This window comes from Manduca sexta, chromosome 18 (assembly GCF_014839805.1).
Source record: "Manduca sexta isolate Smith_Timp_Sample1 chromosome 18, JHU_Msex_v1.0, whole genome shotgun sequence".
Taxonomy (NCBI): Eukaryota; Metazoa; Arthropoda; class Insecta; order Lepidoptera; family Sphingidae; genus Manduca; species Manduca sexta.
The window spans coordinates 14,487,717-14,501,054 of NC_051132.1; the positions used below are offsets into that span (position 1 = coordinate 14,487,717).

The 13,338-nt window shown below is 36.0% G+C and overlaps 1 protein-coding gene across 1 annotated transcript; it reads right to left on the bottom strand.

Moving 5' to 3' along the window:
- Positions 1 to 1,944: 1,944 nt before the first annotated feature.
- Positions 1,945 to 13,295, bottom strand: LOC115440279 (putative ATP-dependent RNA helicase TDRD12). Its single transcript, XM_030164512.2, has 3 exons — positions 12,839 to 13,295; positions 11,985 to 12,736; positions 1,945 to 11,096 (listed from the first exon to the last, which is right to left on the bottom strand). Exons 1-3 carry the CDS (start codon positions 13,105 to 13,107, stop codon positions 6,829 to 6,831), a joined length of 5,289 nt encoding a protein of 1,762 aa, XP_030020372.2. The 5' UTR covers positions 13,108 to 13,295; the 3' UTR covers positions 1,945 to 6,828.
- Positions 13,296 to 13,338: the final 43 nt, after the last annotated feature.

Here is a 13,338-nt window from a genome sequence, read left to right on the forward strand (position 1 = left end):
AGATCCGTCTATCTTCTCTTATGATCTTTGTTGGCGGATCTTTTACCCTCTTCATATTCAATACATAAATTAAAATCTGTACAGAATTATTTTATATTCACTTAAAATCTCTCAGGTTTTTTGTACGTTATTTTTTCTCTTGTTGTTTGCTGGTTATACCAACAGAAATAAAAAAAAAATCTTATTAAAATTTTATTTATAGTATGGAATGATAGCATTTTAAGTATTAAGGATTTTGGTACCAAGGTTCTTAAAAGCGACATACGGTATTTAATAATAACCATTTGACCATTATTTTGTGTAACCGTAGTTTATGGGTCCTTGATATTGCACGTGTAAAAACTATTTAAAAACAAGTATTATTTTTGTAGTTATTATTGTCAAACAATTTTACGGAAATTGTTTAAAACATGAAGCTCTAGAAATAAAAACTTCGTGCTGGTGTACGAAACAGGCACGTCTTTATATAATGCGTGTATTTATAATATTATGGTTACAATAAAATGTATTGATTGTTTGTTTAATTTTATTTTAGCGACCTACCTTTTCCACGGTTATATCGTCGTTTGACGGTTATATTGACGTTAAGGCTGATTGACTTAAGCGACATTTTTTTACTACACTAAATTTCATACCTTTATTTATTAATTGCACATTGCACACACACATTAATTGCACAGCACTGTTTTGTATATTTTCTAAATGTAATTATTTTTTTTCCAAAAAAAATGTCGCTTAACTCAATTAGCTTTTCAACCGCCAATATAAATTTAAAGTGGTTAAAAAAATGTGATCGCTAGTGGAGAGAAAACGTTATAATTATGTAACGCTTTATACATGGTCATTTTGACATTGCGTTACTAAATGAAACCACGTAATCGTCGTCACCTTTGCTGACATTATGCCAAAAATCATTCATTAATAACGAATATTTTCACCAAAAATCCTGGTTCTAGTTTTCTGATTTATTATAATTTTGTAGTTTAATGCGAATATGGGGTGTGCGTGAGTGTATTTCTGACTGAGAGTATGATGCTGCCGCTACGACGATTTATCTTAGAGTGGTAGTAATTGCATTAAGGCGTGTAAAATTAAAATTACTTTTTAATAAAATTTATTTTGTTCGAAACATACACTTTTTATTTTACATCTACGGCTCAAGCAATCTATTGTAAAGTATTCTTTTCAAATAGATCAGTATGTGGTTTCATTTAGTAACGCAATGTCGAAATGACCCCGTATAATCTTCCTTTACTATGGAGGGAAGTGGACAATTAATATTTCCACCTCCTCATCTTTCCAACTCCACCCTAACAATTTGATTAATTTAGTTGTGGGATAAAGACAGATTAGTGTTCCCCGAGACTCGCCGAGCTTCACTGCTTGGTGTTATAAAATGTGTGTCAATGCTGATCCTCGCTTACAGGAGTTCTAGTGGGTGTGAGGGCGAGAAAGTCTCTAACGCTTTATATAGCGTCATATAGTCATTTTGACATTGCGTTACTAAATAAAACCACATACTTATCTACTTGGAAATAACCTCAGGAAATAACACTTTACTATAGGTTATTTGAGCCATAGATGTAAAATACAAAGTTTAAGTTTCGAACAAAATAAATATGAATAAAAAGTAATTTTGATTTTACGCGCCCTAATGCCACTATTACTTCTCTAAGAGAATTCGTCGCAGTGACGGTATCACACTTTTAGACAGAAATACACTCAATCACACGCCATATTCGCATTAAACTACTAAATTATCGAAAAATAAGAAAACTAAAGTTAGATGTTTTGGTGAAAACATTACTTATTAATGGATGATTTTTGGCACAATGTCAGCAAACGTGAAGACGAATATGTGGTTTCATTTAGTAACGCAATGTCAAAATGACCCTGTATACAAGATTAATTTCATTCATTAACAAATTGAAATCAAACACTAAATAATCTTCAACATTTATTTAAAAAATAACATTTAACATTCATCGTATTACAATCGTTAAGTGTTGTAACTAATGACTGATTTGTCATTCTCTACCTCACACTAAATGCTTTAAGAGTATGAGACATACATTTTAAAGTTAAAATCTAAACAGCATACATCATGCATTTAAAGCTATAAATGTTTTTTTGTTTCTTAAAAATGAATACTAATCTATATCACTTAGGAACTTAGTTTACAAAGAATGCCTTGATTAAGGTTATCTGAGAAATAAATATAGTAGAAACCGGTTATTACGACTGCCGTATACAGCGTCCCTTCAATTTCGTTATAACCGGTTTTCGATAAATATTATTATTATCTAGTAATAAACTAACGCCCGTATTTATAAACGTTATTTATCTAAGGACGGATCATTGCTGCTATAACAAGTCCATTTCTCAGCTTTGTTTATCTGACAACCAACTAGATTAAAGTTGTATCTCAATATTAGCCAATCACAACGGTCCTATGTCTACGCACTGCAAAAGCTTCCATGCCGTTAGCACTGAGAAACAGACTTGTTATCACAGCAATGCTCCGTCGTTACATAAATAACGTTTATGAGTAAGAGCGTTAATATTTGGAAAAATAAACAACACAAATGTAAACAATATTTTGAAATCGTGAAAGTGAACAGTGGTGAAAGCCAACGTACGGAACAACATGCTTTCAATCATAAAAAATAAAAATAAATGCGTATAACAAAAAATATCGTCCGCAAAATAAAAAAAACAAAGCTACCATAATATAATAAGTATATATGTTTAAGAGATTCTCAGCGTGCCGGCGCTTTCAGGCCATTCTTGATTAAAGTTTTAATTTAATACGATATAAATTTCCCACGTCCAAACAATATGTCCAATTCAGTAATTTCGTCCTGAACACCGTCACACGGCAGACGTGTCCAATTCCCTGATTCTTCTCGCACGAGTTACTAAACAAAAAGAAAAAGAAAAATGCACACGCCGCGTCCCAACGCGTAACACCGCACGCAAAAATGTGCTCCGTATTTTGAACGAATGCGGGTAGACCGAAATTTGAAAAGCAAAACGCGACGCGATGGTAAGTGGAGTAGCTTCCAGATAGAGTATCGATTGACGAGAGACTAATCTCCAAGTATACCCAACTATGCCGGCCTGTTCCAAACCAGATAATTCCAAAATACATATGTTTTAAATATTCTATACACTAAGTCCACTCTTGCCTTGTTACGCGTTGGAACGCACTCCACCTCAGGAGCCATCTCTTCGGATAAAGGAAAAACATAAAAATCTTCAGGCATACTGTCAGTTAAATATAAGAGCACCTCAGATTTGAAATAAAACTATTTACGGATTTTATCGCGGCTATTTATATTATTATTTTCTCCTGACGTTTCGTAGACTTTGCAGCCTCCATAGTAGAAGTCCGCCCCGTGACCACCGCGATAAAGTCCGTAAAACAGTTTTATTAACCAATTTTAAAAAGGAGGTTATCAATTCGACGTGAAAGTTGTTTTTAAATGTTATTTTACTATACAAAAACATTGCAAAACCATCACGAGTGTTTAACTGTTTGCACATTGTACGAGAAAAAGAAAAAAAACTAAATACAAACAAAAATCAACCCTCTATTCTACTGTATTTGATGTAAAAAACTAAGCCAATTCATCACTCCAATTACTACGCCTCCCACATTGGAATATGATAAAGGTTGGTAAAAAAAAGTGGTAGAACTAATAGCGAGCAATTGCTCACATCCTTGCACTTGCAAGGAGTACAAGCAAAAAACTTTACCCTTCATCGACAATCGGGTAAAAATACCTGGCACAAACCTGCTGTCTAGAGCTTCCATAACGGCTGGCAGGGTTATTGACTTAAGCGGCATTGTGTATTATATATATTAGGAATCACCACCTTGTTCTCCTTATTTTTGAACTTACTCTTCTTTTTGGAAAAAAAAATTATGTCAAGCTGCCAACCTTCGATAAGTTAATGCCGCTTTTAGATTATTTTCGACGGGTATCCGTCTACATGAATAAACCGACTCAACCAGGATAACAAAACGATCTCACAGAAAACCAACGCGAACTTACAGCTTGCCATTGCGTTATTGTAAGGTTTCCAGACGGCTAAACCCTGGCTACACCAATCCCTATTCTTTTCCTTTATGACCATCGCTGAATGATGACATTGTAGCTGTTTATTCGAAGATAGCAGTACCCCTAGCAACCCCGCTGAGACAATTCTTGTTCGCTCGGTCTCCACACCGAATGCACGCCCATGCACGAGGGCATTGGTCGCGGCCCTAGGCACACGTGTGTGAAAGTGTGTATCCCTCATGGTTGCCAATTCACATTGAGGCCTATAAGGGCTCACGACCATTTCCTGGCCTTCTCCCCTCATCCCATCTTAAGAGGTTTCCTTATCCATCCCTCACACTTTCCTCCCAACTTTCCCACAGGGCCCTGCAGTCCCTAAGCCGGGGGATTCCAGTGTCCCATTCGCAGGATTCCCCCGGTGTTGACTGCGGATCTTATACCCAAAAAAAAAACCCTGACTACCCTAATCCCTACTCTTTTATGACTCCTTTATGACTATCGCTGAATGATGACATTGTAGGTGTTTATTCGAAGATAATATCAGTATAGTAGCATAAATAATAAATAATTGCGCCAAACAATCGTATCGAGTAAGTTCTGTTCTTAAATAATGTCTTACTTATAAAAAGTTCGCAAAGCTATGCTTAGTTAAAACACAAATTTACTCGTTCAGCTGTAAGTCAAAACCCGCCATATTGCCTCTTATAATAAGATTTAAACTAGGAAACCGGTGAAGATTTTAACAGCTATTTAAGCAATTCTTAACCACCTCTTAATGCTAAAACAAGTTTATAAGTAAGACTGTATATATGTTTAATATGTAAGAAATGGTTACAGAAAATAAATCTATCATCTCATCCTTTTATTACATACTGTCAAACTACATATAAAATAACAGTAAGTTAATTTGTACGCCTCAAGCAAAAACGACTGAACAAATTGGAATGCAGCTCCGTCACAATGTTACGCTAACGAACATTTTATGAAATATAGAAGTCGTTCATAACACAGACGGAACCTTTAACCTTACCAAAAAGGTCAATATAATAGTCTTTAAAACCTTATTAGAAATAGGCCATGGCCATCAAAAAGGTTTTAGAGTAATTTGTAATTTTCTTGAAAGCTGATTTTTCCCATTATCTGTGACGCAGTTATAAAAAATTGATTAATTAAGAAACCATCTCCTCAATGTTTAGGAGTAAAAACGTTATACTGATGCCATAGCAGTGAATATTGATGCTCTTATTGCCCATCTAAAAATCCATCCTGCATAACTCAACAGACAATCCCAGCAACTTTTCAAAAATGAGTATAAGGAACATTCTATGAAAAAAGATTATATAAAGTACATGCGTACACTATTCTTTATTCAAACGTTTCCTAATATTAAATATCGTGAAAGAAGAAATCAGTAACTGTCTACCCCTGTGCGATGCAAGGATAATATACAGGGTAACCTTATTAAAATTAATATGAATAGGAAAACAGTAATCTATAACAAATTACAAGTACATCATATGAGATATTTGCGAACAGGCGATAGAATACCAAAAAGTTTAGTGACGTTTATTAAAAAGTACGGACCCGAAACCTTCACAAAGTAAATGAAGCAAAACTAGTAATACTCACCATATAATTTAGTTTGAGTATATTGTTTTGTTTATAATATTGACAATATTTTGCATATTTTCAAGTGTTACATACTTGGTAAAAATTTGGCGCAATTATGGAGCTATTGTTACGAATGTTTATTTATTTTATTATTTTAATATTTCTCTGCTATCAACGCACATCCTGGTTACATGTATTCTCAAAACAATTTCATTTCCATGAAATTTTGGTGTATGATGCATTTTCCTACTTTTTAAGGAAAAATCCATCTAGTGGCTTAGTTTAAAAATGTTGTCTGCTTTGATTCTAAGGATGGCTAAATTAAATATCATGACTGCAAATAAAGAATAGTAAATTCCTAATTGCGTAATACCATCGCATAGGTAAAAAAACAAAATGTTCTTGAAATACGAGTCCACCAATGTGAGGTATGGAAAAACTATGATGGAATTAACCACCGTTATTAAAATCGTTTAATAAAATACAAATATAAATATTAAATTATTTATGGCACTTCTAAAACACGTGGCAATCCATAATCTCTGCCTACCTTTATGGGATAGAGCGGTGATACTATGTATGTATGTATTTATAACTCGTGAACGTGTAGCGAGTGAGACATCTCACTAATAAAATCAAACCCTTCAAATTAAAATTATGTGAAGTACATTTCTAAAAAAAAATGCAAAAAAAGGAAATGTCAATATTATCAAAGGTACAGTCAGCCCCAAATCAATATATAAGCCGACAGGACATTCCATATTAATTTCTTTGTTTCCATTTTTTAATTTTCTTTATCCGAGTTTACATTCATTTGAAGTTGACTGGACTCTAAGGGTTTTAGGACAGTGATAGGAAGACGATGGTATCCATGACATATTTCAATTTTTCATATTAAGTAGATATTAAAAAGTCTACGCTTAGCGTGATAAGAATACATTTTAGAAATTTCGGACAGGTACATTAACCACTAACTAATAAGCGTTAAGACAATGTATCACTTTCTCGCTTAAAAATAATATGAAAATAAACAGAACACTAATTAAAAACGTCAAATGGTAAGATCTTATATGCCCTAAATTGTCAGCCGAAATGGCAATAAAAAGGAATTGTAGAGAATAATGTCCCTACTGACTACCCTGTAATTCTCTACCTACGTATATCTGGGATGGGTGTACGTAACATCATCAGCGAACTCATCATCTTCTGAATCTGTCTCATCCTTCTCATGTATATTCTTTATCGCGTTCAAAAGCTCGCTGTTGTCAGAGTCCTCGTCGCACGACGACGTGTCAATCCGGTCTATGTCATACAGAATCCATTTACGCACTGACCCGTCTCTGGGTAGCGTCAACCAGTTCTTTTTAAGTATTTTCATCAACTTCACCAGGATATATTGACCTTTGTTCGCGTGATTCGAGTTTGGTACATCCACAACTCCATACAGTTCTAATTGGAAGCCATATGTGGTGTCGTTATGTTCAACGTAGAACTTTAGATCTCTGTCTTTAATATGTAGAATGTAATTGTTCACTCCAATCAAGTGTATCTTTACGATGACTGAATTTTTGTTTTGGTACCACGTGAGTTTAGGTTTCCTGTAGAGTGAGTCGTCAAAATTTTCCAAAATACTTTTTTCTTTTTGCAAGTTTGCGTTACTAATATCTTTAGGTTCCGAATCAGGCGTTAACTCGGTATTATTTTTTTCTTTGTTATCCACAGAATGCGTGTCCATTGCGGAATTACTTACAGAAACAATTGGCATATTCTCCTCTACAGTTTCGCCAATATTCTCATTTACATGTTCAACTGAATTATCGTCTGCCGTATTATTGATTTCCTTTAAAGCCGTCACGGCCCCTTTAGGCTTCAACATAGACATAAAATCATCTGTCATATTAAACGCCCATTTATCTAGATCGTCAGATTCGTTGTCGGAATCGACGAGTGGAACGGACCTTAGCGGCGCTTGCATCATCTGAAAAGGTACAACTGCATTCTTTGGTTCATCAACAACACTTTCAGAGTCACTTAGTTCTCGTAAAGCATCCGTAAATGTCAGATTCTCTAGATATTTACTTTCGTTTTCGTCAACTCTTGCCAAATTCAAATCAACCATCAGATTATTAACTATTACATCTTCTTCAGAATTTGTGTCTATTATCACCACCCCATATTTATGACCCTCGGTGGATTCAGCCTCGGTTTTATCAAAGTATTTCACAAATAATTGTTTTATGTTACCACTGCTGTCTTCAAAACAGTAGTCACAAAACCAGTTGGTACAGAAATCAGTCCAGCCGTCTCCTGGCGGTTTTACGCCTACTAATCGACACTCAATTGCTTGGAACGGCATTTGAGTTATGAATTTCGCTGTGATAGGCACTAAATGCTTCTTAGATACATCTCTCCAGTCACCTTGATCGACGAAAAAACATTTGACTTTGTCATCGTATATATCGTCGATTCTCGCTCTTTCATACATAGAATCATCAGGGAATTTCGCCAACACTATATCACCTTTGTTTATTATTTCTACCGTCTCGGGATCTCCCTTGCAATAGGCGTTAATATCTTTAATTAGCAAGTTCATACAATCGCTAAATTTGGCGAGACGGATGAAGAATTTATCTGGGTCTTCTGCTGATGACAAATACACCGCGGACATATCGTCCTTGTCCAAGTGGGCCCAGCGGCATTTCGGCAATATTTTCACTGATTTTGGCACTTCTACTTCAGGAGTGATTACGTCTTCAGAAATCAAGTCTTCACACAGTTTTTTTAGAGTAGCAATGTGATCAGGATTAGGCTCAGCGTGCGCTTTTAATAGCTCTTGTTTGAAATTATATCTGACTACAGTCCCATTCAATGACGAAAAATCTTGGCAAGCTTCTAAGGGGTCCACAAACACACAGTTACCAACTACCAAAACAATTTGACCTCTCATGTACAAATCTTCATCTGTGTCTGTTATTTTCTTTAACTGATTCTTGGCTAGGTCGGAAAAAGTGACATCCTTATCTTGCGGCCGAATATTCGCCAGCCTAACCTGAGCTGCGTACGTCTGAACTTCTTTCAATTCATCGGGTAAGTAATACAAATGGACATCTTTAGTTCTTTCATATTTCTCTTCGTCAATCAGTCGAACTAATAAGTGTTTTGGATTTCCATTTCTATAATTGTCCAAAATCTTCACCACTTGACAACGAACGAAGAAATCCTGCTTTACCGATACAGCACATACATCACCCACTTTAGGGGTGCCGTGGAGTCTTCGATTTATCTCCTTGCTGAAATACATACCCATTTTCAACGATAACGTACTGTATGTTTGCGGGTATTTTTTTGTATTACCTTTTACTGTGTTTGACAGTAGGCGAACCGAATACAAGTCTGCCGAATGGTAATGCAGTATTTTGAAATTAATGTGGCCTTCCGTCGGCATCCATTCCTTTGGTTTGTCGTAGTCTTTGAAAACAGCATGACGTTCTCTACAGTTCCAGAAATCAGCGCAGTGACCAAAACTGAGCATGGTATCACAAATCGGTACAAGCTCTTTGGCTTTCCTCGTGTCTCTGTGAACTAATACTTCATTAGCAACATCATTTAAAGCGTCGGGGACATTGTTAGTGCAACGTTTAACAAAATTCAATATTTTTGGCAATTGTTCTGCATTCGCGTCTTCAAGCAAAACCTTTACTTTAAGTTTTTGACCGTCATCCGTAAATATCGAAGGATAGCTATCGTTTAAAACTGAAAACCTTTTGGAGAAAGTAGAAAAGAGTAACGGCATAGAATAATGAAGTAAGTAGTGAGCATCAGTCACGTTAAGATGAACCAAGTTCCCATCGCAACATACTAGTATAGGACCCCTGGTCGGCTCGTCGTACTTTCCCCAAGCAACGTTCAAATTATACAAATCATGAATGGTCATAGTGTTATTGCATGCAAACACAACACGATTTAATTTGGTCAAAGTGTTTTCTAGCAATTCAACTTCATCGTCGTGTCTGCAAACAATAACTGTCCTTTTAGGTCCCTCCACTTCTTCCAAGAATTGTACCACCGCGTTAATTTTATTATCATTTTTAACAAAATCTACCGACATTCGCGTTTGAGAGTACAATACGCATTCTTGGAAAGATCCGATACACACAACGGTGTCAGGAACTTTTCTCGCGAGGGATTCTAAAAATTTACACCACACCCTAGAGGCAACGACAAACTGAACTTTCATTTCTTTACTAGAACGACTCTTTAATACTTTCTTGACTTCATACAAAGCAAGTTTAATTTCATCGGAATACACCTCAGCAATGCGTTCGCAATCATCTATCACGAATGTGGCGAGAGCTCGCAAGTCGACCCCGAGCTCGGCTTGTAGAAGACGAGCTAAAATCGGCGGAGTGCAGATCAACAAATTACATCCATTCAATAAAGAAGTTGTAATACTCAACTCATCCATACCCGCGTAACATGCAAGCACTCGTTCTTCAAGACCAAACAACATTTTACTGTTTTTCTCCACTTCAGTAACTGATTTCGCCGTGGCACAAACTATGATCGCAGTGGGATAAACGTTATCTGGATTTTGTTTACGATAATCCGACGTCAAACGACATACGGCGGGCAAATAGCCCATAGTCTTCCCGCAGCCTAAAGGACCAATCATAAATACGCTATGGCCACGTAAAATAGTAGTCCATGACACGGTTTGTATCCTAGTGGGAGCTTTAATACCCATATTCCTAAGGACGATGTGAATTTCTGTCGTGAAAGGTACATCTCTAATGTTACTACATGGTTGGATCCTATTATTTTTCTTTGTATGGACCATGAGAACAGTGCTGATTAGCTTATCTACAAATACTGAATTACTACCATCAATATTCCTAAAGGGATTAGCATTTATTTTTGGCAATTCTCTAAAATCTAAATATTGCCTATCAACTTCTTTTTTAGGGACGCGTTTCGTGGTGTTTTTTATGTTCAACCTTTCGATGAGATCAGTTATAGATTCATCATCAGAAACTTCGTTTACCTTAGAATTTTGTACAGGTTCTTCAAATGTGTTGTTACCACTAGTTGGTGGATCAACTTGAGCATTTACATTATCTTTATGTAACTTTAGCTTCCTTTGAAGGAATGCACTCTTTAACAATTTAGTTTTTGGTTTATAATCTTCAGATAGTCCTTTTTCAGTTCCCATTTCATTATTATCATCATTATTGACAGCCATATCTCTTTCCTCCTTGATACCTTTTTCGATATTATCATTGGCATCTTTTGATTCGGTATCCGTTTTTGATAGTTCTTGCAGTCTTGGTACTACTTTCACTGCCAGCTTACCTATTTCTAAGCCTGGTGGGCCGTAGGCCAAGCGTATTGTCATCGACGGCTCCTCTCTCATCGATTTTTGAGCTGAAATATTATTAGTCAATTTATTTTATTTATGCTTTTTAAGACATAACATAAACATTAATTAATTAAAATTATATCCTAGATGCTATACAGTATATTAAATGACTTAGTATAAATAGTAGGCAGTGTGAAATATTGTACTATAAATTAAGCGCATGAATAAAAGTAAACTAAGGCCATGAGTGCATTATCGCACCTGTCTCTGTGTCATCAACAACATTTTCGAGTTATATTTATAAACTAAATGTTGCTCGCGGCATCGGCGGTGAGAAGAGCCTTAAAGCGATTCAATGAGCAACCTGTACGACGCCAGTGCCCTCTATTTCAGACAAGGCTTAACATTTTTAATGATAGCAAACTGCTAGGATAAAAAGTAGCCTATGTGTAAATTCAGGACATGGTCTACCAATGTGCAAAATTTCATCAAAATCTGTTCAACCATTTTTGTATTTACTTCTAACAAACATCCAAACATTTTTACCAACTTACGCCTTTATGATTTTAACAAGATTTCCTGTATAAAATAAACCGCAAACATTCAAGACCATCTTGGTGGCACAGTTGTACTGCACGCGCAGTACCATCCTCTATGAGGTGCCAGGTTTGAATCTCAGGTTGAACATTGATTAGGATTTTCTGGTCAGTATTAGTCTGGAGTTTGGAAATTGAGCCCAATGTGGCAAGTGTCAGCCTCTACCACATTATGGGGCAGAACACACATAGTAAACAGGGGGTGTCCTGGTCACACCCCTGCCTACCCTTCTTGGAATAAAGGTGTGTTATATGTATGTGTTGAAAATACCATCAGCCATTTTACAACAATGAAACTAAAATATAAGTATAATATAAATAATAGTATTACTAGTTTAATAAGAACAGTAACCATACCTTTCATGGAAATTTGGGCATAATTTTGAGACTCATCAATCAAAGTCTCAATTTTCTTCTCCAAGTTCTTTGTGTCTTTTTTATGATTTTTGATGTAAGACTTTTCAATTTCAGGCAAACTTTCATTAAGGCTGGTATCAGAATTAGTTGAACTCAAAAATGAGTTTACAGTTTTCTTTGAGGTGTTTAAGTCAGATTCAGGTTCCGTGCTGTCTGCCACTGAGCTGGTATCATCATATTTCAGCTTCTCTTCCACCATCCTCAATTTCCTCTTCAATAGTTTTAGTTTAGACAGAGGGGATTTATTGGAGTGCCTTATTTTCCCCCGTCCCACAGACTCCTCATCAATCTCCGCACAGAGATCTAGATCATTGAGTTTATTCTGGATTTCTTTCAAACGAGTAATTTGTTTTCGTGTGGTCTCACCCTTATGCATATTTATTTCTGCAAGGATGTCTATTTTCTGCATAATGTGGTATATGTAGGGATGTCTTTTCACCCACATGTCCCACGGTGTACTACTGTGGGTATCGATGTAGTGATCCCGCAGGTGTTTTATCACATCCCTGGCTTCCGTCTCGGTAGGTTTTGTCTGTATCCTGCCGAGGCTGAGCTCCTGGTGGAACTGCGGGATATCGCAGACAGCAAACTTAGACTTCTTCAACTCTTTCGACATATGTTTTTCTTCACCGTTGGACTTTTTAACTATTATGTCGCCGTATTTGTGGATATTATTGTTGAAAATAGACGACCTGTGGCAAGAAGTGTTTTTGTTACGTATTATACACGTTATTATTAAAAAAGGATATAACTTTTTTCGCCTGAATTGTATAAAGAAAAATATTTCAAAGTACCTGCGGTCTATGTGGATCGGAATAAACCATATCTCATCGGCATCGGCAAGCGTATTCTTCATCACCGCACAGGCAGCCTGCATCCATACGTCAGTTCTCTTTGATTTAAGGGAGTTAATTTCGATCTTTATAACTGTATCCATAGGTAGAATACCGTATATACCAATCTGTTCAAACACGATTTCATCCGCTTTGTTCATAACTTCTACCCATAATAAATGCGGATTTAGGTACTTTAGTACCTTAACGCGGTACATATCAGGATCCATTGTGTTTTATGCAATATATTCTTTAAAATAACTAATACATTTCTAACGAATGCGCACTAAGCAGTTTTGAAAAGTTGTAAGGCATCGATGCTGGGATACCAACGAATACTTCTAAATTCTATATAATATAACAGGGAAATAATAACATTTCCATAGTGAGGTAAATTGAGCAACTAATTTTATGTAGGTACCGAAAACGTCAAATTTAAAGCCACAGATTATTTTCATAAC

What these genes read in the sequence shown, in the direction of transcription:
- LOC115440279 (XM_030164512.2), bottom strand. Translation starts at nt 13,107, where the DNA reads ATGGATCCTGATATGTACCGCGTTAAGGTACTAAAGTACCTAAATCCG. An exon ending in CCGATCCACATAGACCGCAG is followed by an intron (nt 12,737 to 12,838) that starts GTACTTTGAAAT and finishes TTCTTGCCACAG; the next exon opens with GTCGTCTATTTTCAACAATA. An exon ending in TGCCCAAATTTCCATGAAAG is followed by an intron (nt 11,097 to 11,984) that starts GTATGGTTACTG and finishes ATAATATTTCAG; the next exon opens with CTCAAAAATCGATGAGAGAG.